Genomic DNA, 27,095 nt, shown 5'->3' on the forward strand with positions numbered 1-27,095 from the left:
CCGGCAGACATGAAGGTGATATTGATTTTTTTTTTTGTCTAATGCTTGCCAATAAAGCAAATCAGCGTATTTCCCCCCAAATAAAACGATGTCTTTAATATTTCATTTATAATTTCTTTTATATCATTACTCTTTGTACTGTAATTCTGAGCCTTATTGACTTACTGATTTTGCAGTTAAACATGAGTCTATGAGACCCAACAACATCTTGTGTTTGGCTGTAAAATAGACATCAGTAAAGGAAAAGCCAAAGGAACACTACAAGTTTAAGTCCACCCGAGGATATGACAATAAATTGCTCCATCTCCCATTTACAGACACTTAAAAGCATTTAATGAGCCTTGAAATCAATAGAGTGTGGTTTAGTGCAGAAATTATACTCTTAAAAATTCAAAGCTAATGGGTCTGCTAGTTTGAATAAGTAAATATTCTTAACACGAAGAATATGAAAGGCTCAGTTTGGGTGGATATGAATATGCAATTTTTATTTCGCTTGTTTTGTCAACGCAGATTTACTTCCTGACTATTATTCTTTGTCTAAGTTTGTGTGGCATTGAGTTAATTTGTATTATTATTCTAAACAAACATGAAATATAACTGTACCTTTGTGATGAAAACTATCCTGTATATAAATCAATACAGTGTTTAGATTTATAGACAGCTTTGTCTGATTGGTCATTCATTGATACTAAATTTTTATCAAAAAAACAAACAAACATACAATTTCAAGCTTTATCAATGCACACTTACAGATAAAAATATTGAATAATGTCACAGATAAAAGTCAGTGACATGAAAGTAGATGTACAGTAGATTTTGTGGGTTATCGTTAGTTTTTTTGTTTTTGGTTTATTGCATAAACCTTTTGGTTTCTTGTATTTACCCAGCACTGGTGATTTAAAATTATCTGCCCCAAAGACGCACAGGCAATTGCACTTGTAGATGAAAGTCAAATTTAGCGTATTGTAGAAAAGGCCGAATTAACAGTTGTTCTGTTTTTGTTGTTTGACACTTTGACAGAGCCACAACTAGGTTTCACCGTGTATTCTGAGATTACGGTGGGAGAGGAGCTGATGGTGACACTTGGGGCAGCTGGGAAAAACATCCCCTTGTTAGAGCATCACAACGGACTAAAGTGCGGTGTTGTTGCTCAGATGAAAGACATCATGAGCTGTGATTGCTACTTTAAAGACATTCTGAAAACTGAGTGGCATGTGGCTTTAGCTGGCATTGCTGCAGATGACAGTGAATTCAGATGACCAAACAAAGGTAAGAGCTGAAAGTGTCTGCTGATGAGGTGGTGAACCTGACCCAGACACATGGAGTAAGTGGCTTGGTAAGCATGTTGACATTCACACTCTTTCTTGCCTTGACATTACAGTTCTAAATATAGGCCTTCAAATTCCTTGCATGTCTTGGTAAATGAGAAAAAGGGCATCAGTGCAAAGTTAATGTTTGTATTGCTGAATGACCTGATTAAGTACATACATATATATCAGATTTTCAGAAAACTTGATCTCTGGCCTTGACCTTGAGGTCGGGATCACTGAAATTTTTACTCATTTAAGATGTTTGGCAGATGCACCTGTGCTATGAATTTCAGCATCCTACATAACCTTGTTCTCAAGTTATCACATTCACAAACTTGGGTGTCCACACTGCCCACCCGCCACCCTGGCAGGATGCCCATCAGCCTTTCACAGCTGAGGGGGTAAAAAAGCATTAGTGACTAGACTCTGTAAAAATGAGTAGGATTTAGACACAGTCACAGGCACTTGCTCAGACAGTTACGCTAAGTATCAGGCTTCACTTTTATACCACACGCAGCCACAAGCTAATGACTAATAGCACCAAACCAACCCATTCAATTTCACTGTATTAATTACATCAGCCCTGCTCAAAATAACAGCATAAGCAAAACGTTTTGATTCAAATTATGTTTTGATCTTTTTCTATCCAATAACACTCTGATGCCCTCCTTCATCTTCACCAGACTATCATCAGAGAGACAGCCACTGCAGTGATAATTAATTGACAAACCACCAGCCTGATGGGTATAATAGGCATCTGGGAAAAATCAATATTAGAGCGCAATCCTCGCGTGCATCGTACCGTCTTTCATCCTCAAGTGGTGACAGAGCATTACCTCCACTCAAATTTAGCCTGCTTGTTCTGTCTAGCAACTGTATTTAAAAAAAGGACAAGTGATGCCTTCATGGGTCTCAGGAGAGAATGTGAGGGCTGAGAAAGACTGTCACAACTGAAGTGCGTGTTTACAGATCAGCCTCGAGTATTCTCTTTAGATAAGGGTATTCACTGGCCAATCAATGTGGCGATTATATCATCGGTACCTTCCACTTCATTAAACAACGGTGTGAGCTGAAGACACATCCTATACAGAGACACACAGGATGTTATATCAGTATACAGCCTTTCTCTTCGTTAGTCTGTCCTTGAATGTTTTACTGTCAGCCATGCTAACACCCTGCTCTCCACAAGGAGAATGCACTGAACAAATATTTACCCTGATAAACACAGGCAGCTCATTAGACATGTCACTTCAAAGGAGCATGGGAAAAATTACTCAGCACAGTCTCTTGTGACAGAGATGTGAAGGTGCTCAAGAGCGGTATGTGTGTGTGTTACCTGTTACAGTCAACGTGCAGAAGCAGGTGGGAGGCACTGATGGTAAGGGCGATCTTGTGCCACTGGCCATCAGCGAGGCGGTAGGGGAAGGATTCAGAACGTGGCTTGCCTTTGAAGCGGTAGTGATAGCGGATCTCCTCTCTCACCCCGCTGCTTTCCAGCTCGAAGTAGCTGCAGGGGGAGAAGTCACAGGTCACAGATGCTCAGTTTCCTGAACAAAGGAAGGGGAAACTCAAAGAAAACACATTATGTGTACGAGGTTTTATCCAAAAGCAGGTTGGAAGATTTTTAAACCCCCACGGACTGCCATTTGGCTTTTTCTACCTTTAAAACCCGGAGAGCAGCCAAATGGCTTTTAGCTAAGCTTTAGCTTCAGCCAAGTGGAAGCTAAATTGGCTAGTCATTCATATGTAAATTGGGTTGTTATCTGGGAATTCTGGAGGGAGGGGAGTGGGGGTGTGTGATTGAGGGCGTGGGGGAGCTGCTAAAAGCTGTGCACTTCCTTTTGTGTTTCATCTTGATGCATTCTCAATCGTCCAGGGAAATAAATCTCCAAAAGTCACCAACTTGGAGTGTTTCAGTTTGCCATCTTAGGGAGAAATCAACACACATGGGTGTATGTCCTTTGTTGCTGAGATTTATTGATAAAAACAGTACAAAAAACCATGTCAATCATGTTATAAAACACGGCGACTGGCCAGCGCCGTGTTCCTTTGCGGACAGTGTACTCCCGAACCATCTGGTCCATCACATCCACGCCACACTTTGTTTTGTTGTAAAGGGAGACAGTGTTTGGCTTCCTTTTGGTGGTGTTATCAGTCTGAACCACGCTGTGCATGCTGCTAAGAACATAGACTGTCTTCTTCCGTTTGGCCGCATACGCCGTCAGCGTGGCAGCAGAGGTTGAAAACACCTAAGAAATAAGATAAATTGTTATTTCCATAGCCCTTTTACACACAATGAAACACATAAACATAGAACCACAAAAGACCTGTAACATACCTGAGTGGTGAATTCATTGCGATCTGTCTGTCTAGTGGATTGAGGAATTTCCCTGCGAATCCTGTTGACTGTGCCGAGGATGGTGGTTTTCCGTCTAAGAAGTTTTTGTGCAAGTGAAAGCGTGGTGAAAAAATTATCCGTGGTAACATTTCTGCCCTTGTCTAGGAATGGTTCCATCAGCCTCATTACTACATTTTCAGAAAGTCTCTCCCCAGTGGGACGATTGGGGTCCTTGCCAAGATATGGGAAGACATTGCAAATGTACTTGGATTTTAGGTCGCAAGCCACCCAAAACTTGATCCCAAACTTGTCAGGTTTACTTGCAATATACTGCAGGAAACAGCACCGAGTCTTTGATGGGAAAAGCTGTTCATCAACGGTGATATGTAGACCAGGGTTGTAGCACGTGATGCTGTTGGTGACAAATGATCCCCACACACTGGAAATTGCAGCAAACTTGTCAGTCTTTGCTCGATCACAGCGGGTGGACTTGTCATCAAAGCGTAGGTGTTGCATGATGTTTTGGAAGCGGTTTCGTGCCATAGTTCCAATTATCTGTGGGTTTCCCAGGTTTGCTGACCAGCAGTCATTTACAGATGGAACCCTGTAAACCCCCCGCAAGATCACAATTGCAATAAGGATGAAAATGATAAGAATGATATTTCCTTTTTGGTTTTGGAGAAAGTGTTACGATAAGACTTGAGAATACATAGCAACAGAAAAGGTAGATGGAGAGTGGCTCCAATGCAAATATGGCTGGATCACTATCTATTCCAGGGAAATGAGTATGCGACCCAAATATGGCTCTATCAGGCACCAGAACACAGGTGTCTGTGTCTTCCTATCTTAAAGTCTCAGAACTTTCTGAACTGTAGAGAAGGAAATTTATCCATCACCCTGCTCAGTACATAGCAACTCACAACTCACAGCAAAAATACCCCCAAGTGAGTAATTGTGCACTGTAAAAGTCTCAGTTTTCTCTTGCCCAGACCATAACATATACCCAGGGTTTAAAACTAAAACTGGGTCAGCAACAAATTCTAAATTTTGGTGTTTCCGAAATGGCAGAGGAGAGTGGACCTTGGGCTGAAATGCGGCTGAAAGATGAACAGATTGCTCAAACAAAGATTGGGGGGGGCTTTCTCTCTCAGTTTTACCTACTACCCTCACTTTACAGTGTGACTGCAGGCGTTTAACTTTAGCTCTTCCCTGCACCATGTGTGCTCTACTCTCCACCCTCATCAGGCACGCTAAATTAAGAGCCAACCAGGCACAAACAGCAGCAGCAGCCCAAGAGCCGCAGGCAACAAGTCGTGACATTTCAGCTTCCCTGCGGCTGAAAGTGACCCCAGCTCTGGAACCTCTGGCCTTAAGCACACATACACATTCACACACAGAAGGTACACCACATCTGGCAAACACAGCTCTCTAATATATAACCAAACATAGCCCAGAATGTCACCTATCCCAATATATTCAGAAGCAAAAAAACCAACCCAAAAAACACAGACTCACACAGGGATCAAGCCAATTCAATACCAAAGCTCGACAGCTCTCATGCATATTTATGAAAAGGGAGAGTGGACCTACTCCACAGAATATCAATCGGAATTATAGGACAGGAAGAGCTCAGAAGAACTTGACAAAAAAAAGAAAAAGTGTGCACACATACTGTAACTATGTAGGTGCAGTGGGTCAAAGTTGAACTGAGAAGTCAATCTATAAACTGAAGAACGCTTAAAAGATTACACTCCTGTATAGCTTTAAGGAAGACTGACGCTGCCACCCACATGCAAAGGAGCTTCATGAATGTGTTTTTCTTTTAATGATGTCATTTTGAATCCAAATGACATGCATTTATTTGGTATTAACCAAGGCTACATTATCATATCATAAACAAAGTTATGAGAGTTTACACAGGGTTTCAGATTGGCTGTTGCGTGAGTATTGTAATTAAGTAATGAATTGTTTGGCATCAAAAACCCTAATCTTTCTCCCAACACCAACCAAAACCTCAGGTTAATGAAAATGGACTGGCTCTTATATAGTGCTTTTCTGCTATACAACCTGTCTCATTCACCAGTGCATTTATATAAGCACGTTTTTCTATGTCTGAGTGCTACCTAACATTTACACACCTTCACACTCTGTTGAATGCATCGGCAGCAACTTTGGGTTCAGTATCTTGCCAAAGGACAACTCAGACCTGCCAAAGATCAAACCAACAATCTTTTATTAACCTGCTTCACCTCCTGAGCCGAAGCCACCCTATAATGTTAGGTTGTAATAACAAATGCATCTCAATAAATGTACAAATAAATGAACTAAGTCACTGAAACTTAGCAAGCAGGTCTGGCCCAGATCTGGTATCAAGCCGGCACTGCTGGTTGATTTCTGGTATGATAAGACGTATGTCATTCAGATATGGGCCAGGCCTGGGATAGATGGCACTGTCTACGTGATGGCATGCAATATCTGGCTCGATTGTGGTCTGGTTTATGTGGCCCAGGCCCATAGAAAACAGGTCTGGCCCGGATCTGGCATCAAGCTGGCACTTCTGACTGACCGGTATCATGGCAGAGTGTATGTCAACCAGATGTGGGCTAGGTCTGGCAATGATGGCACTATTTGTGTCCCTATTTTTCTATTTTAGTTAGATGACCCAAATGCCATTTGCAATACTATACTGCTATAGTAGCCAACGTTTCAAATGCAGGTTTGACAGGTTTGTGAGTGTACACTTTAACCAAAACCTAGTGACGGTTTACTCCTCTTTGCTGGTGGGCGGCTGTAGCTCAGGCGGTAGAGCAGGTCACCTACTGATCGGAAGGTTGGAGGTTCAATCCCTGGCTTCTCTTGCATGTCAAGAGTGTGAATGTAGTCAGGAAGCACTCAGTTTAGAGAAAGTGTGTGATTGGGAGAATATGGCATGTTGTATAGAGCTCTGAGTAATAAGGGGGAAAGGAAGTGCGCTATAAAATAATCAGTCCATTCACTATCCGAACAGCGTTCTGTCATCTTACTTTTGCACTATTATGTTCCGGCACATGTTGCTATTACATGGCTTGATTAAGGTACACATTAAGCTGACATCTGGGCCAGCAGTGTGTTTGCAACTGGTCCGTGGCTGCACACAACTTACACATGGCCCACATACCGCAAAGAATGATGCCCTTTTGGTTCAAATTATTTAAATGTCTTATCTTAGAAGTTCCAAACAAATAGAGTACCTTTGTTAAGTTGAATGAAACATTTGAACTGCTGCAACAAAACAAGAAGACAAAGGAAAGGAGATGGTGATGATCAGTACATGCTATCTTAGGGTTCAGTTCAAACCTCTTCCACACTGCTAATGATGGCCCATCAACCCCCCACACAGCAGGCTGAGTTAGTGCTAAAACAATTATCATGCAGTAATTTAACAGGCATCATGAGGAAATGTTTTTCTACAACATTAAATTGCATTTCCACACTTCAAGTAGAGACGGCTTCATTACAAACATGTGTGCATGTTTAAGAGAAAGGGTAGGGTGCGACTGGAAGGTTGACTTTGTACAGCGTGTCACCTTTTGTGGAATTAAATGAATACATCACTCTAGGCCTACGACGGGCACCAGCCTGACAGCCCGACTCCATCATGCTGCAGGACACGGAGCCACTGATACTTGTCAGCTGGAGAAGAATCATTTGCATTGAACGAGGAGCAAAAAGAGAATGAGAGTGCTCCAGCTTCGCCTCTTTCACTGATGGAAGCCTCTTCTGGGCTTCAAGAGGCCTGAAATTTCTGAACGAGCAGAAATCCTGATTTGACTCATGAAATAATCATCAAAGGCATTAACTCCACTTCACAGCGAGCATTTATTTTATGAAGCATTTAGTTGTAGCTATTGTATTCTTGCATTACAGCATATTTAATGAAGGAGAATAATCTATTGGCAGGCAGTCCATTTGTTATGAGCAGCGCAGGCTGACAGCTAATAAAAATGACATATCTGTTTTGGTGCTCTCTGTACAAAATATAAAAAATGAGCCTTATCACCATTTAAATGCTTTCTTTTCATTGCTGATCCTTTAATAACCACCATTGTACAAAGCCACTTTTTTTTTTTTAACTAATAGAAACTGCTGTGCTCAAACAGACGCCTAATGTGAGTATGCATAGCTTTCAGGGGAAAAAAGTGTTTGCATATCAAACAAAAGTGAAAGCTCGTTGGCAGGAATAGAGGGAGGCTTGTTTTTATTAGAATAAGTTTAGAGTTGATAGTAAAATATTAGACATTACAAATCCTCCATTTTCGGAACCTAAATAAGTTGCAGGGAAAAATTAACTTCATGAAACAATTAAAATTTGTTAAGATACTAAAGGGCAAGGCTTAAAACAATCCCAAACTTTGCTTTATAAATTAAAAAAAAACAAGTACATGCCATGATTGAATAGCTAATAGAGGTACTTTTAGCAGTACTAGCTCAAGTCATTGTTTTCTATATTAGTTTATCAGTTTCTCACATCATTCTGGAGGATTTTTTTGTATAGCAATGCTTCTGTTATTTAAATCAGGTTAAACTCTGAATTTTGAGGGCTATCGCAATACCTCGATTATTTTCTTTTTCAGCAGTTGTGTTTTAGATACAGAAGAGTTCCTGGTTGACTCAATGAATTAAACCTGAAACCTCAAATTGTTAGCCCACCACCACTGTGCTTTACAGTTGGTATGAGGTGTTTGTGATGATATGCTGTGGATTATGACCAAAATCACCACTTAAGTCCTGGCAACCCTTCCAAAGAACTCATGCGTTTTTAGTGTTTATCTAAATGCACTGTCGTGAACCTTTAACATTAGACACACGAGCTGAGGCTCGCAGAGTCTGTCAAGAAGTGTCTTATCTCCCGAGATATTCAGCCCTGGGAAAATTGTGTATTAACACAAGACAAGCTCCAACTTCTGCTTTTATAGTGGTGTTCACACTTGCTGATGATTAGCTAATCGAGTGCATTCGATTAGCAGCATCTGGCTTTTCTGACCCTCTTTATTTCTATAGCAGTAGGAGTGCACTTAATTTTTCACAGGGACAAAGACTTGTACAAACAAAAACGTGTACTTCCAAGCAGCATTGTCCTGTGAAAATGAAAAAAAAAAGCTCTAGGAAAGACATTTCTAATAATTACACTGTAATTCCATAGAAAAAGCTGGAAATTTACCTATTTACAAATCTGTAGAGACATAGAGCAAAATCAACATATTTACCCTAGTAAATATGAGACCGTACACTGATTGACTGCTGAAGCCAAAAACTACACTGCTGAGAGAAAAAGAGACTCAAACAAAGTATTACATTTGCAGACTACAGAGCTAAGGTGGAACAGCCTAGTGTGTGAGATATTTCTCCCTGGGTTTGCAACAAAAACAAAGAGTCCAGTGATCCATTATTAATTTTGAAAAGAAAAATGCTTTGAACCATACACACTACTGCACAGTGAGAATACTATTTTGTTGGGCTCGCATCTCACTGTCAAGAAAGAGGATCCAGTTATCATTCATATATTCTAATGCCCTGGATGTTGAAGGTAGTGTGAAGAGACACACAGATAACATAAAGAAATTATTCTGCACACTGACACATGGCACAAACATTGATTGAAAGTACTCTGATATATTTTTCTCTAGAAATTTCTCATATGCCTTAAGGACTGTAAGTTCAGTCCTTGTACAAGCTCATGGTCATCGTATCTTAAACCTAACACATGACTTGAAATATATCATATAGAGCATATACTGTAAGGGTTTCCCAGTTCTTGTTTGTGGGATCCTGAATTATAATCAGATTTCTTCAACTTCTAAATGTGCAAATTTTCCTTTGCCATGAGCATCACAAACAAAATTTGATTTGCCTCCACTGTGCTACAAACTCCAATCGATTTGATTTTCATATTTATCTGTTAAATGTTGTACCACTTAAAAGTTTGTGGTCACGTAAAAACGTGCTCACATTTGTTGTTTTATACAATTTAACACACTACGTTGTCAATAATAAAGAATAATTATTCAAATCATTAATCATTTATTATCTACACAAGTGTACAGCGGCTACAGTGTTCTAATGGCAAGTTGTATTATGTTGAAAGGAAACGTTTAGGAAAACATATTTTGTGTGTTGGCAGAGTTAGCACGACTCTGGTTCTCCATCCATCCATCTTCATCCGCTTATCCGAGGTCGGGTCGCGGGGGTAGCAGCCTAAGCAAAGAGGTCCAGACCTCCCTCTCCCCAGCCACCTCCTCCAGCTTGTCCGGGGGAATACCAAGGCGTTCCCAGGCCAGCCGAGAGATATAATCTCTCCAGCGTGTCCTGGGTCTGCCCCGGGGCCTCCTCCCGGTGGGACATGCCTGGAACACCTCGCCCAGGAGGCGCCCAGGGGGCATCCTTGCCAGATGCCCGAACCACCTCAGCTGGCTCCTTTCGATGTGGAGCAGCAGCTGCTCTACTCTAAGCCCCTCCCGGATGGCCGAACTTCTCACCCTATCTCTAAGGGAGAGGCCAGCCACCCTTCGGAGGAAGCTCATTTCCGCCGCTTGTATCCGCGATCTCGTTCTTTCGGTCACTACCCACAGCTCGTGGCCATAGGTGAGGGTAGGGACGTAGATCGACCGGTAAATTGAGAGCTTCGCTTTTACACTCAGCTCCCTCTTCACCACGACGGACCGGTGCAGCGTCCGCATTACTGCAGCCGCAGCCCCAATCCGTCTGTCGATCTCCAGCTCCCTTCTCCCATCACTCGCGAACAAGACCCCGAGATACTTGAACTCCTCCACTTGGGGCAGGAACTCATCCCCGACCCGGAGTGGGCACTCCACCCTTTTCCGGCTGCCAAGACTGACTCTGGTTCTGATTAAAGAAATTCAAATTCTGCTTCTCAGTATTTAACATTAACGCCAGAATCTGAGACTGATCTGCTGCGTCAGTCTCTGTGGGCACTGTGCATACTGCCCTTTTCATGTAGTATTACCAACTGCCTCTGACCAGAATCAAAAGAGAAGCTGGAAACATTGGTGGCTAAAAGAGCAAGAAGACAACTACATCAGTTTGAATTATATAGCATCATATATCATATGCCCCACTGCTCATCATCTAGCACCTTTATTATATGGTACTCATAAGCAGAGATGGGCAGTGTAATCCGATTACTTTTTTCAGGTAACGAGTAAAGTAAGGGATTACTATTGCAAAAACGGTACTTGGATTATCTTTACTTTCCCGTAGGAACGCTGCGTTACTGCGCTACTAAAACCGTGATTTTTTTGCGAGAATGTCTCATGACAGGGAAGTAAGCAAGTGCGACGGTTGTGACAACAGCTGTGTGCAGATCAACAGTGGATCATCGAGTACTGGAGAGAGTATGAGCGTGCAGCGTTTAAAAAGTGTAGAAGTACTGACCTTACTTTAACCCTTGTGTGGTGTTCGTATTTTTGTTACTCAGCCAGTGTTCATGGGTCTGGTGGACCCGCTAGAGTTTTGGCTTTCCAAATTAACACTATCAAACAATTTTATGTTAAATTACTCAACAGATGTTTACTTCATCCCAATTACAAGCCATATGAACAGCAAACATGGTTAATTTTTTCCCTTTACCTTTATTAGATCACATTTATGAATTAATGTGCTTCTCGTTTTTCTTTTATATAAAATGTTATAAAAAAAATCAGTTATAATCAAGTGGAGTGAGTGGAAAGACACAACACGTTTACACGTGAAGCAATATGTTTCACAACTAAATGGCATCAGCTGCTCATCAATGGTGACATTAGGCCCAGGGTTGTAAAACAGGGGAGGTGGTGCACACACTTATCCCACACTGTCCTGATGGCAGCTAGCTTGTCTCTCTGCCGTCGAGCTGGTCTGTCGTCTCGGTTATCAAAACGGATAATCCTGGAAATTTTGTGGAAGTTTTCCAGAGACATTGATGCATGGAAAGGTTCTTGCCGGTTTCTGCATCCCACAGGCATTCTGTGGATTCCCCTTTGGACCTGAAAACTCCAGCAAGGATAAGAACCCCAAAGTAGGCCTTTGGGGTTCTTAGATGGATTTGGTCCATCTCCTTCCACCTCTCTCCAAAAACACACCTTCCTTCTAGATTACTGCAATCCAGAATAATTTTCTGGATGGAATCTGGGATGAAAAGCTCAAATGAAGACTTGATGTCCTGCACATGAGTAACTGTCAGCCGTGTTGGCCCTGGCTTATCACAGTAGCAGCTCTGCAGGGTGGCTCATTTCTTGGGCAAGAAGACCATTCAATTTCACCAGTTATTGACATCCATATTTCTTCACTTGCTGTCTGGTGGGCTTGTTCTGGTCCTGGAGCTGGCTGCAGATGGGGTACTCGTCTTTGTTTTGTTACTAAATGGTGCTCAACCCATCCTCTTCTTCAAAGTCACTGTCAGACTCAGAAATGTGAAATATTCTGAAACCTCTTTGTCAACATCATCATCAGAAGCCCCTCTCTCTTCCAAAATCAATTGGATGGCCCTTGCAGCAGATAATCTTTTGCCATCTTGATCAGTTGTGATAAAGAACCACACCGGCAAAGTCTTATTTATAGTATTATGCCCCTAATTTGCAGGTGGGACAGGGTATGAGAAAATAAAATTTGGATCCCTCAAGAAAGAGGGTAAAATGTGTGGGAATGTAAGAGCAGACGTGTTGATAGTTGAATTTTCAACAATGTTGCAACTTTGTGCGCGAGCAGGAGGGGAAGAAAACACCATCAGCAGCACCAGAAAGGAGGAAGACAGAGTGTGGGAACACAGGACCTACACTTTCAACACTTTTACTAGACCTGGGTCCAGTGGACCCGAACACCTTGTATGTAATGTAAATGCGTGGGGGGAGGTACAGTATGAGGTCATTGAAAATTTGTTCAGATTCATGTTCTTCACAGAAAATAAGCCAAAGCCAATGAATTTCAGGTTGAAAAAATAATTAATTGTTTAATTTTTCTTTTGAAAAAAACTGAAAACGGGTCTCACAGACCCGAACACCATACAAGGGTTAAGTTTGATTGCATAAAAAGTGACAAAAACATTAGCATCCATTAGCATTGTGCGTGGGAAGAAAACATCTTTTTACAGCGAAAAAAACCCTAAACTTCCAAGCAAGCTCCGAGTGTGCTACCACGTAATGGGAAATTCACAGAGAAACTGCCGTATCCTTCCACTGACCGCTGCGGCACACCTGCACCAGGGTAAACCTTCGCCTACCCAACTCCTGCTTTACAGGTGAAAATAGAGCAAAAGGACTGCTAGTCTTTGATTTTATTTATTTTCTGCTGTGTTTTACTTCAATCAATAAATCTTTATTTATAAAGCACTTTTCATACAAAAAATGTAGCACAAAGTGCTTAACATAGTTAAAAGCAGCCCACCCCACCCTCCAACTCACTCCCCACACTCTCATTAACATAAATGATGTGAATACACACATATCTCCCCCCCCACCCACCCACCCACCCACACACACACACACACACACACACACACACACACACGCGCGCACACTTAAAGAGTAAAAATTGGGCTGGGTTCACATGAGCCAAGTGAGGAAACACTATAACAGGGAGCCGTCTGCACCGAGAGCCGGTCACAGACCGCAGCCTCCAGGCTGGGCACACAGCAGGAGGGAGGCAAAGGAGCCCCCCAGTCAGGCTGAGAGGAACCCCAGAGACCCAGCAGCCACGGTCGATCACAGCCCCGGTGCAGAGAGCCCCCTTCGAGGAAACACTGGAGATATGCCACAATAGGCTATATACAGGGTAAAATGATAAAATAAATAAGAATCAAATCAAATCACTTTTATTGTCACATCACATGTGCAGGTACATTGGTACAGCACATGCGAGTGAAATTCTTGTGTGCGAGCTTCACAAACAACAGAGTTGTGCAAACTACAATAACATAAACAGGCAAAATATACGAATGGCTAAATCTGAAACTAATAAATATATATGTACAATATATAATAGTATATGCAAAAAAAAAAAAAATTTCTGGATGTGTATACTAAATGTTTTTCTACGTGTGTGTGTGTATACACATATTTTACAAATTAAATAGAGTCAATAAGTAAAATATATAAAAATATACAGAGTTGAGACATGTGCAAAACAGTGGCATTACTGTACAGTATGGAGTGCATAATGTTGAAGTTCCAGTAGTGAAGGTGAGGTGTCTATGACGTGCTCAGCAGTCTGATGGCCTGATGGAAAAAGCTGTCTCTCAGTCTGCTGGTACGGGACGGGATGCTGCAGAACCTCCTTCCTGAGGGAAGTAGTCTGAACAGTTTATGGCTGGGGTGACTGGAGTCCTTGATGATCCTCCCCGCTTTCCTCAGGCACCGCTTCCTATAGATGTCTTGGAGGGAGGGAAGCTCACCTCCAATTATCAGTTCAGAGCACCGCACTACTTTCTGGAGAGCTTTGCGGTTGTAGGCGGTGCTGTTGCCATACCAGGTGGTGATGCATCCAGTGAGGATGCTCTCAATGGCACAGTGATAGAAGGTCCTGAGGATGCGAGGGCTCATGCCAAATCTTTTCAGTCTCCTGAGAAAGAAGAGGCGCTGCTGCGCCTTCTTCACTGTTTTGTTTATGTGTACTGACCACGTAAGATCCTCAGCCAGATGTACACCAAGGAACCGGAAGCTGCTCACTCTCTCCACAGCAGCGCCGTTGATGGTGATAGGGGTGTGTACTTCTCTGCACCTCCGGAAGTCCACTATCAACTCCTTTGTCTTTGCGACGTTGAGGGTGAGATGGTTGTCTTGACACCAGTGGGTCAGGGCGCTGACCTCCTCCCTGTAAGCCGTCTCATCACCGTTGGTGATAAGACCCACCACTGTAGTGTCGTCCGCAAACTTCACAATGATGTTGGAGTTGTTAGTGGCCGTGCAGTCGTAGGTGTAGAGTGAGTACAGGAGAGGGCTCAGTACACACCCCTGTGGAGCACCAGCGTTCAGTGTGATGGGGGATGAGGTGATGCTGCCCAGTCTGACCACTTGGCGTCTGTCAGACAGGAAGCTAAGGATCCAGCTGCAGAGGGAGCTGCTCAGTCCTAGATCCTGCAGTTTCCTGTCCAGCTTCGAGGGAACGATGGTATTGAATGCTGAGCTGTAATCTACAAACAGCATTCTCACGTATGTGAGAATGCTGATACAGAACGGGATACAATATAAATATAAATATAAATAGAGTAAGAAGATTAAAAAATGGATAAGAATAAAATCAATAAATATTAGGTAAAGCCTAAATTAATAATAAAATAACAGGATAGAATAAATAAGCATAAAATAAATAAACGCTAAGTAAAAGCTAAATTAAAAAGGTGGGTCTTGAGCCTGTTCTTAAAAACATGTACGTTCTCTGCGGCCCTGAGCTCCTCCGGCAGGCTGTTCCACAGACGAGGGCCATACCACTGAAAAGCTGCCTCTCCGTGAGTATGTGTCCTGACTTTAGGGACAATCAAAAGGCCAGTACCAGAGGACCTCAGGGTCCGCGAGGGTTCATATGGTAAAAGCAGATCTGAGAGATAAGAAGGCCCAAGACCATTAAGACATTTAAAAACCAATAAAAGAACTTTAAAATCGATCCTGAAACACACGGGGAGCCAATGCAGCGATTCTAAAACCGGTGTAATGTGGGCCCGCCCTCTGGTCTTCGTCAGCACACGAGCTCCCGAGTTTTGCAAAAGTTGTAAAGTTGAAATATTCTTCTTAGGAAGACCAGAGAGCAGGGCATTACAGTAATCAATGCGACTGGTAATAAAAGCATGCATCAGCATCTCCGTGTTGGCCCGAGAGAGAATTGGGCGGACTCTGGCTATATTTTTTAGATGATAAAATCCAATTTTGGTTACATGTTTAATATGTGGGATAAAACCAAGCTCAGAGTCAAAAATAACACCCAGGTTTTTCACTTGTAACGAAGGACACAGTGAAAATGGCTCTAATTTAGACAAGAGTTTCTCTCTCTGAGCCTCAGGACCGACGATTAAAACTTCAGTTTTGTCCTGGTTAAGCTGTAAAAAGTTTTCTGCCATCCAAGATCTTATATCTAAAATACAGTTAAAAAGGGCATCCATTGGTCTGGTGTCATCAGGAGACACAGAGATGTACAGCTGCGTGTCATCAGCGTAACTGTGGAAGTTCACTCCATGCCTCCTGATGACACTGCCGAGAGGGAGCATATACAAAATTACAATATTAAAATTAATAAAACTATAAAAGTTTTAAAAATAGACTTTTCCATTTGATTACATTTTGTATGATGGATTATGCAGAAAAAGTAAAATTGGGCTGAAAGATCTATCGCTTTATCACCTATTCAGGTTGTAAATCGTGTTTTTTAAAAGTAACTAAGTAATTAATTACTTTTGAAAATAAGTAATCAGTAAAGCAACGGGATTACTTTTTGGGGGAAGTAATCAGTAATTAGTTACTGATTACTTTTTTCAAGTAACTTGACCAACACTGCTCATAAGAGACAAGAAAGTAAGCAGAGTCAGAATCAGAATACTTTAATAATCCCTAAGGAAATTATGTGGTTACAGTTGCTCCAAGATAAATATATTACAAAGTTTACAAAATATAAAAAAAATAGCTCTATACAAATAGCTCAAGAATATTACAAAGGTGAAATTTATATGACTAGCATTTTATTCTAACTTGTAAAACTTTGTTATTTGTTATTTTTACTGTAGAGCATGTGCAAAAGGATGTAACTATTGCAGTGTGTGCAGTGTACTACATGGAGGAGTTATACAGACAGGAATGATTTCCTGTGTCGTTCAGTGGTGCATTTGGGTAATCTCAGTCTCTCACTGAGCGTGCTCCTGTGACCGGCCAGCATGTCATGGAGTAGGTGGGAGGTGTTATCCAGCATTGTCCTTATCTTGGACAACATCTGCCTGCCCAACACCAACTTAAAGGAGTCTAGCTGCATCCGCACCACATTGCTGCCCTTGCGGATCAGTTTGTGATTGCGACCCTCAACCTTGCTGTCCCAGCATACAACAGCATAGAAGATGGCACTAGCCACAACAGACTCGTAAAAAATCCTGAGCATTGGCCGACAGATGTTTAAAGACAGTCACTAACAGGATTTATTATTAATGCAATCAGAATTAGTTCGATTTTTATTTATTTTTTGAAAACTTACTTTCAAGAATGAGTACTCTCCTAAACATTTGACTGGTATGATTTGGCACAGCCATTTAATAATAATATGATTACGCACATTACTACAGCAAAATAATTAGCAAGTTACGCAAATCAAATTTTTTCAAATGCATGAAAAAAAGGTGAAAAAATGTAAATGTCGGTGTGGTTGTTTTCCAGACTATGTTTGGTTGTTAGCAGCTGCCAGACAACCAGCAGAAACTCCAGGATGTCAACGGTTGCAACAATCATAAAGCGTCATATCAGTTTTTGAACTCTTAGCCTAACAAGGCAGCAAATGGACAAATAATTCCTTAAGTGGAAACTGCTGACTTTTGACTGAATAGTCAAAGTGATAAGTGGTGGTATGAGTGTTAATGGGGGATATAACACTTAATACCAGTACAAATTCCTCTAGCATGTTTTTCTATAGTATTATGAGTCTGCTAAGACCAGAGGAGACGGTGGTTCAAACTACTATGTGATAAATAAACAGCCACAGTGGCAGGGTTGCAGGCTGCATCTCCTGAGATGGAGATTGTGGGCTGTAGAAAGTCTCGGAAGTGCTGTGACAGCTGTGGGAGGAAGCTGTTGAGGTGACAAGTGTTCTTTATCAAAATCCAGTGGCATTGTCTGTGGGAGAAAAGTTTTGGAAATGAATGGCTGCCAGAGAGTTCTGGGTTAGCTGTATATCATCCTGCCCTTTTTCTTCACCTCCAGTGTCATGCAGCGATTTCATAGAAGGCAGATGACAGCCAATTATCTGCTATATAGGAAGGTCAGCACTCTGGAGCTTGTCCATAGAACGGGAGGAGAAGGAGGTAAAGCAGATATGACGATGGCAAAGCACTCCGGTGCCTTCTCTACTGACCTGTAAAGTATGACCAGGATTGGTTGCAAGGCGTTGTGCTTCAGTTGTCACAAGAAGGCTATGCTTGATTGGAGATTGTGGATTTAGCAAATGTTGCGATCAGGTCAGAGGGTGGTAGTGGAAAGGTGCACAGCTTGAGGTATATAGATCAATGGGATGTGATGTGAAAGAAGAAATCAATTCTCATTTTCACAGTTTGGAGTGTGTTCAGCATGACATTAATACCAGCCAAGCGCTGTGTGACGCAGGCCACCTCAGGTTTGTTATAATGAGGGTGACGACGATGTCAGGTCTAAACAGTCAACGAATCGTTTGAGTACAGGATGTAGTGGAGCGAATAAAACATACAGAGGGGAGCGTCTGCCAAAAATTAAAAATATGCCTCATGAATGGCTGTCCCTGAATTTATTATTAATATTTTGTTTTACTTTGGGCACCAGATTTCTTTGACTCAGCAAATATCGTAGCCCAAGATGTGCCTCTTTCCCTTTCATGGCCCCTGGTGGTACTATGCTATATTGATTCCTCCCACCTCCACCCCCCAGTTTTCTAGTAGTGTTGGAGAAATCAATACAACAAAGTATCAAGATATTTTGCATGGCAATATTTTATCGATATAGGGATATCAAATGTTGTCATCTTATCAAAACTGCTCATACAAATTGAACTTTTTAGTGCTACAATAATATGTACATAAGCTACAGTTATTATAGAAAGAAGGTGGTATTGTAATGCGGCATCTCTGGCGATTCCAATCTTCTTTTGCCACACATAGTCATAGAGACAAACTGCTTCAAACTTCAAACTAATAGCAACCACAGATGTTTCTGGGAAGTTTGAGAGAGACCCCCAATAAGAATGTCTTTTGCTGCTAGAAAGCAGGCAGAGCCACCGCTGTGCTATGTGAGTAATTTGTTTTCCTGAGGGACTCACGCTATCGAGGCTGCTTCCCTGCAGGCTTCTTAGCCAGACAGGGAGCGGCACTGCCCAATGACATGTTTAGTTTTCAAAGGCGGCATCACAGAAATGAGAGCAGCAGCTGAGAAAACCAAATGTTGATCTCAAAACTATCTTGAGAATATAGGAGCTTTGATGTATGACTTAGGTTTGATGCCTTAATGCTCTGCCTGAAAACCACATCATCCAAGTTGAGCATTATTTTCTGGTAAACCTCAGTCACTGCTGTATGAGTGTGCAGTCCTGCCACTATCAGAAACAACACTTCATGTGTGTGCGTGTGTGTCATCATTCTGTCTGTAAACATAATAGCCCGAAATGTTTTTTAATAATTCTGATGAAACTTTGTAGGGGTTCAGAGTGGGGTCATGTTAACAATCCATTAAAATTTGTCTTACGTCCACGAAGGTCTTCAAGGTCAACTTAATGATTTGTTGGTCAAAAATGGACAAAAAGCTTTAGAACTTTGAAACTATGATTATTACAAGTGTGCTCTTTGTTAAAAATACATATTAAATAATTAAAATACCATTTGACCTCTGGCTTTATTTAAGGTCAATAAATTCATCTGAAGGTTAAAGTGATAATAATCACTTTTAACACTTTTTGGCTCTTTTTAAATGTACTTTAAGTACTTAGTCTTTTTTTTCCCCCCTGTTGGCAGATGTGAAATGCAAAGTGAGGTCAGAAGTCAAATGTAACATGTAGTGTGATATTTAGAATCCCCGCATATCATTCCTAATATGCTTTCAAGACCTACAATGGCAATAACAAACAGTTTAAATAGTTTCATACAGCATTATTATCATTTTGACCTACAGCTTAATCTGCTGGCCTTAAAGGAGAGTACAGAGATCAAATGTGTCATTAAGTATCTTTCTACATGTTGACAAAAAACAAACACACTTATGAGAATCATAGTTTTTAAGTTATTAGGCTTATTGTCAATTTTCAACAAATAAAATGACCTTGAAGACCTTGGTGGATGTAAGCCATGATACCATGATCCCACTACAAAATTTATGAGAAAAACTTTTCAAACTATCATGTTTACAAACTTAATGGCATGCACACACAAACAAATATTTATATTTAAATTATATATTTAATATGGCTTTCAACAGAGCAAACAACAAAAGCCTCCAGTTCAGTGGCATCAACGTGTCTTGTAGAGCAGCGGTCTCAAACCCCCGGGCCATGGCCGGTACCAGTCCATGAGTCGTTTGGTACCAAACCACGAGTGTTGAGGCTCGGGTGTGAAATTTGTGGTTTTCAGGGTTTCATCGTTATTTTTTTTTATTGTTTTTAAAGTTAACTCTGTTTCCCTGGGTCTTTTCCCGTGTGTTATGAATAAAACTTTTTTTTGGTACGGGTACTGGTTTTATTTTGTTGTATTTATCCGCGACACCTTAAAGGCTGGTCCGTGAAAATATTGTCAGACATAAACCGGCCCATGGCGCAAAAAAGGTTGGGGACCGCTGCTGTGGAGAATCACTCACCTTACAATGCTGCCAGGATGAAAGCTTTCAAAGTACGGACAGCTCCATGTATTTTTGATGTATCTCTAGAAGAATTTACTCATCATTAAAGCAAAAGTAACTTCTACATAGCTAGCCTAAACAAAATACCCCATTTAAATGACTCTCTCTGACCTTTACAGTTTACAGCCAGAAGAGTTCTGGTAGTATTATCTTTTATTTTATTTTTTTTCTTTCTTTCGTAATATTATTTTTTTACATTAATGTCATGGCATAACAGTAAAGTTGACCGAGTATTTTTCTGATGTCAGGTAAATCATTCCTACAGTTTAAATGAGTCACTGCTGACAGCCTGTATTGCAGTGGAGAAGAATGGATTGGTGGAATTTGAGATGTAAGGCAGTGTTAAGACAGGTGTGCTCACATGTTGGTGTCACATTTTACACAAAGGAAAATTCAAAAGAAGGCTGGAGGGCAAAGGACCGCAGTACTGTTTATGCCCACCAGGTAGGCGTGTCCCAGTAGCACTGACGTCACGCAAAAACTATGGATTGAACGTGTACAGAACGCCAAATAACTGCCACTTTGAAAATGTTTGTGACAGGAACTTTGTAGCCCTTCGGATGCACTTTAAGGTGTAAAAATAGTATTCCAGTAGGTTCCAGTACTGTTCACATAATAAGCGCACTGTTCCACATTTGATATCAAGATGGGTTGAATACATGTGTAAAATGGAAACAGTAACTGTAGAACAAACTGTAATTCTGGGAAAGTATCTATTAAGTCCAGACAAAGCCAAAGACAGCATTTGTACCGTATTGCACACCTTTAAAAGCAAACCCTGCAAGGGAGTGCACTTTCTAGAATAATCTAGGGAGTTCATTGAGGAAACTGGCATCTGTCGGAGGTGAGAGGCCATGGCTCATCCTAGTGCTGCTCCACTGGGGAGATCAGGAGTTCAGGATCGCAGCCAGCAGGTTATTCTTCTTCAACATTCAAACACAAATCCCATTTCATGGCAAAACAAGCTTTTGTGGATCAACCTATAGCACGAAATAAACAGGCTGGAGGAGGACGCAGGAATTTTCTATGGCAACACTTAGTTTTAGGATCATTTTAGGATCATCTGGCAGAGAAAGACGAAACCAAATTGTCAGTGGCAGTTTTACCAAGTAATGATGATTAATCATTTTGTTTTGTCAATATGCCATCAGACCTGCTTTTCAAAGGTATAAGTTATAGAGAATCAGATGCTATGAATTAATTTTCTTAAGCTAAAATTGATTTTAACACAACGTACAAAAACAAAATGAACAACATTAACATTTTTCTTCCAATAATAGAGATTGAAGTCATGAGGTGGATAACAGTCAATGTGGGTATTGGTACAACTGTCTTATAAAAGAAATCTTCCATTGCCTTTGGGTTTAGGCAGGGTTTTTCTATTCTACACATGACCTGTACTTTTACTAAGGCACGGGAGACTGAAATGTTCACCTTTACACCTGTGCAAAGGAACTTTGTAAGCAAGGAATTTTAAAATATCCATAAATATGCTGACTTCTGTTAAAACGTTTGACAGACGTCAGCATCTAAAAATTGTGGAGAGCCAATTTATCGCTCCCGTGTTCAACTAACTGCTGATATCAATAGAATTCAGCAGTGGGCCAGGCATTTTCTGCATCCAGCTTCCCTGCACTCACCAACATTCATAAACTTTTACCAGGAAGCCAAGCTTAACAAGTCCCTCTTCTTCCCCAGCATGTTTCTTCAAAGAGAAGAACCTGTGAGTGCTTATGAAGTGAGGCACTGAGGGAGAGGCAGACCTGTAGAGTGACAAAAGGGCAAGCAGATGAACAGAGCAGCTGGAGGAGAATGGCTGAGCATCTTTGAGTGCACTGGTGGGAAGAGCAGTGGAGAGACCAGGCTTTGAGTTACTTCATCACAGAGCTATTGCCACTTGCTGACAATAAGAGCGTTACTGGTACCCAGAAAACTGCTGTCTAGGCAGAAATGGGATTCTTTTGTTCTATTCAGTCTAGTGGAGCAGCAATAAACCTTTCTCCCCATTCCCCAGTGCTGGGTGCAAGAAAAAAAAACAACTTTTTCTGCTTTAACACAGGGCACAGAGAAATGCTTGCATTCAGAAGATGTTTTACCTTTGAGGATGAGGACAGCGGAGGAGGAGAGGAGGGGCGAGAGAAAGGATATTATCATATCAGGAAAGCAGAGTTAGCAGAGTCAGTGGGAGGGAGGAAAGACAGGACCGTTTGATTGTGCAGGGAGAAAGATGGAGGAAAGGAAAGACAGAGCGATAGAGAAGGAATGTCTGATTGGATTTGGGTGAGCCGTAGAGCTACAGTGGCTGTGTGTTAGGTGGCTGAATGGGAGACTTGTGTTATAATGGGAAAGAATGGCCATCGGCAGAGGGCTAATAGGGCCTTCAGAGAGGATTCAGAGGTTCAGAACAAATCCTCAGTCACAATGGAGCACAGGTCTGCACCAAGCCAGTCAAGGCTGCGCCCATTTCACCAAATTTAATTACGCTCACAGTGTGGCGGTCTCTCTCCGAAAACAACTCGTCTCAAAATAACTTCATCCTGCTGTGGCTTAGCTGGGTTAGATTTGCATCTAAATCTCTCTCTTGCAATACCTCACAATGCACAATATATGAAGAAAAATGACTGAAAGTCAGTTAAACGGTTTGGTGGTAGTGGTGAAGAAACATTTATAATTATACTATGTCTGAATGTTACATAATGAGTTTCATCCAAAATTACAGGAATGAAAGTCTTGCTAATGTTAGCTGTATGGTAATACTATCTAGCTACATAGGCATGCTTTAAAGGTATAAAGCCCTGGATGGCCTTAAATTTTCTTCTTTTAAATTTGGACAAAACTGGAGTTATTGTACTTTAAGTCCCTAAAAACCTCAGAAACATGGTGTTTAACCAGGCACTTTCTCTGAATGGCATTACCTCGTCTTCCTTGGAGTCATTTTTGACCAGGATATGCCCTTCAACATGCAAATGAAACAAATATGTACGACTGTGTTCTTTCATCTGTGCAAAATTGCCAAAACTACAAAATCTCTCTAGGATGCTGAAAAGTCACTCTACAATCACAGTAAGGTATTCTGAAAAGCCTTCAGTTGACCTACACTGTTACAAAAAACATGTTAAAAAAAAACAAAACGGTAATATTCCGGCAGCTGGGGCGCCAAAACACTACCGTAAAATAACAGAAAATAACTCCCTCATAAAAATACGGTTATTTCCAGTAATGACAATACAGTTTGTTGCGCTAATTTTACATGGGATCTTGCCCTTTCAAGTGATTTTAAACATTAAATTAGGAACATGTTAATGTGATTAAACAATGAAATTACCTATAAATAGGGAAAAAAAACAAATCTTAAAAAAACAGTAATATTCCGGCAGCTTGGGCGCCAAAATACTACCGTAAAATAACAGAAAATAACTTTCTCATGAAAATACAGTCATTTTCAGTAATGACAATAGAGTTTGTTGCGCTAATTTTACATGGGATTCTGCCTTTTCCAAGTGCTTTTAGACATTAAATTAGGAACATTTTAACGTGATCAAACAATGAAATTACCTATAAACAAGGTCAATGAATGTGGCAATATGAATCATAATACGTAAATGTACAGAAATATACAGTTAACAGTTGGTTTAAATAATAATGGATTGCATGCCCTGGGACAGACTGACAGAGGCGAGGCTGCGTATCGCACCATCGGCCCCTCTGGCCATCACCAGTAGGCGAAGAGTCTTAACCACGGACACAATACCGAGAGTGTCCAAGCCGGGGCTCGAACGGCAATCTTCTGATCACAAGGCAAACTGTCAACTCTTGAGCCACGATCGCCCTAAATTGCAATGATAATAATACTTATGTGATGTAAGACAAGCTTATAGGAATCATGTTATATACTTTTCCATAGCATTACATTTGAATTCAACAGTTCGATCTTTTAAATAACGGACAGGTATTTGTGAAATCATGATACATTTGTGAATGTATTTTAACAATCTAAATATGCATATTTAATAATCATGGCAATTATGTTTCATTACATTACAGTGATTTAACGTTAATTTACATTTGAAATGTGAAATCACAGTCTATTTACGTAACTTTAATGATATTCTAGAAGAACAGAACAAAACTGTAAAATGCACAGTAAAATACTTTTATATTAGGATTTTTTCCTACAGTACAGCCATACCCACGACCTTGTGGTTGTTAGTTCACATTCATTGGCCGATGCTTAGCGTCATGTTATTATGTGTCCCAACATCCAATGGCATGTCACATTGTTTTCATGGCCACACCCTCACCCCAGGTGCAGAGGCCTATTTCTGTTCAAGAATGTTGTGAATACTTTGAGATTTATATTAATTGCAATTCCTACCTCTACATTTATTTTTTTAAATATATAATTAGCACAGCGTGGCCGTGCAATGTTTTATATGTTTTTTTAGTTTTTATTACTATTAATTATATTTTCACTTGTTACCTCTGAATTATTGAATCAGACCAAGATGACATGAAATTTTCAGCAAAATTATAATTCAAATACTCCTTTAATTATTGATTATTCTCATTAATTTTCGATCATTTTATATATTTTTCCATAGTATTACATTTGAATTTAACAGATCATTCTCTCACATAACAGACAAATATTCGTGAAATTATGATACATTTCTGAATGTATTTTTACAATCTAAATATGCATATGTACAAAAAAATATATTTAAAAAACAAGTAAATTGTGTTTTACTATATTTACAGTGATGTTATGTTATCTTACCTTTGACATGTAAAATCACAGTCTACTTATGTACATTTAATGATATTCTAGAAAGACAGTACAAAACTGTAAAATATACAGTAAGATACTTTAACATTAGTGTTTTTTGGAACAGTGGAATATGCTGCATTCAGAGTGCTGACAGGGACTAGAAACAGAGCTTAACTCTCCCATATTGGTCTCTCTCTTCATTGGTTCCCTATTTTATCCAGAATCAAATGTAACATCCTTTTTCTAACATACAAGGTCTTAAGTAATCAGGACCCATCTTATTTTACAGACACGATAGTATCATATCATCCTAGTAGAGCTCTTTGTTCTCAGACTTACTTGAGGTTCCTAGGGTACTTAAAAGTAGAATGGGAGGCACCTCTTCTGTGGAACCAGCTCCCAGATTGGATTCAGGAAAAATACACCCTCTCTACTTTTAATATTAGGCTCAAAACCTTCTTTTTTGATAAAGCTTATAGTTAGGGCTGGATCAAGGGACCCCTAAGCATCTCTTAGTTTTACTGTTATATGCTTAGGCTGCTGGGGGCCTTCCCATGATGCATTGAGCACTTCTGTTCCACTCCCATCCTTTCACTCCACGCATGTTTATACACTACTACTGTATGGCATTAAATTTCTCCCATAGTTCATGTTTTGTCCTGTCTCCCTATGGTCTCTTCTCTCATCTGTTTTCCCCTTAACTCCCAACCGGCAGATAGCTGCCGCCTTCCTGGTTCTGCTGGAGCTCTTTCTAACACTGCAGGTACTGTACCTAAGGTGCTATTCAATATAACACACTTTAAGCAACTACTGTTATGACTTGGCACTAAATAAAACTGAATTGAACTGAAATTTTTAAGAAATCTGTATAATGCCTGCCTGATCTGTTTCTGTCCAGAAGCAGTATCTTCATTACTGCGTAATAAAGTGTGTTCATGGATCTCACTGTGAACAGACAATTCAAAACCCGACAAAGACATAGAGGTAATGGACAATGAAACACATCTGACTTAAAGTAGGTTTTGACTAAATCCAACTAAACCTTAAACACAGCACTAGAAGACATGGAATAGTAAAAAAGTCATGAATAAGTTGAAATGGATGTGGAAGGAACAGTGAAAGCTAGTATTGAAATAGAGGTTTGGGAATACAGACCAACTGGCAACTTTTGATGCCAATAATCAATTATGTACTTTAGTGTTTTGGTTGGAAGACTGTAAACAACACATAAGTGTAAATGCAGTTACAACATTAGTTCTTGGTGGGACAGCCCTATCCTGAACATTTTTAGAGCAATATACACTATAAGTGGCTTAGCAATTAGTATATCTAACTGGGTGTGTTTGAGTGTGGCTGAGGGCCTTTAATGCAACATTTGCTTAGTCCCAGCACTCCTCAGGGCTACATATGTTGCATAGAGCATGTCATTGTGCCTGAAGGAGGGGGGCAGTACAGTCATCTGGCCCCATTTAGCTTTGCTTGCTGTTGTTCGGCCAACCCACTGTGCAGCAATTATGCCTGAAGGTAATGTGAGAAAAAAAGTGAGAAAGAGAGAGAAGAAGAGGGACTAAAAAGGAACTCTAAGGGTCACCTTTAAAGCACAGTAGGGGGCAGCGCATTTCTCTTCAAGTGTGGATCATATACAGTACTACGTGCTTGAAGAAATAAGTACACGGGCACTGACATACACTGCAATATACTTAGGCTGAGTACTCAAAAAAGATGTCCTGAAGAACTCATTCTTTACTTCCATGCATAAAAACTTTAAACCAAAGCTTATCTCATCAGCCAATTTAAGATCATGTTGCCTACACTGTAAACCCGAATGTTCAAAGTAATTAAATAGATTAAATAGTGTATACTCAAAGTCTTTAAAAAGTTCTGTTAACTTAAATATGTCAAGTTCGTGTAACATGTTCTTCTTTTTGAGTAAATGAAACTAATAATATTTGATTGAATTGAACTATTTCTATATTAAGTAAGCATCACTTAAAATCATAACTTAAGCACAACGTAACACAGTTAAGTTAGGACATATAAGAATGGTAAAGTCCTGTTATTTTTGTTGTTTCAAGTAGGTAGGATTTAATAATAAACTTAATTTATGTAGC

General features: G+C 40.5%; 1 protein-coding gene across 1 annotated transcript in view; it reads right to left on the minus strand.

Annotated features, from left to right (window-relative positions):
* The window catches only part of LOC146583683 (protein kinase C-binding protein NELL1-like), a 307,223-nt gene that overhangs the window by 230,427 nt on the left and 49,701 nt on the right, over positions 1–27,095 (minus strand). The window contains exon 4 of the mRNA XM_085275922.1: positions 2,647–2,817. Within this exon, the coding sequence (XP_085132048.1) occupies positions 2,647–2,817 (171 nt within the window). The remainder of the gene's footprint in view (positions 1–2,646; positions 2,818–27,095) is intronic.

The sequence above is a fragment of the Mchenga conophoros genome, linkage group LG1 (assembly GCF_057382185.1).
Source record: "Mchenga conophoros isolate Kocher_MC1m ecotype Shallow Benthic linkage group LG1, M_conophoros_male_GT1.1, whole genome shotgun sequence".
In the NCBI taxonomy this organism is placed as follows: Eukaryota; Metazoa; Chordata; class Actinopteri; order Cichliformes; family Cichlidae; genus Mchenga; species Mchenga conophoros.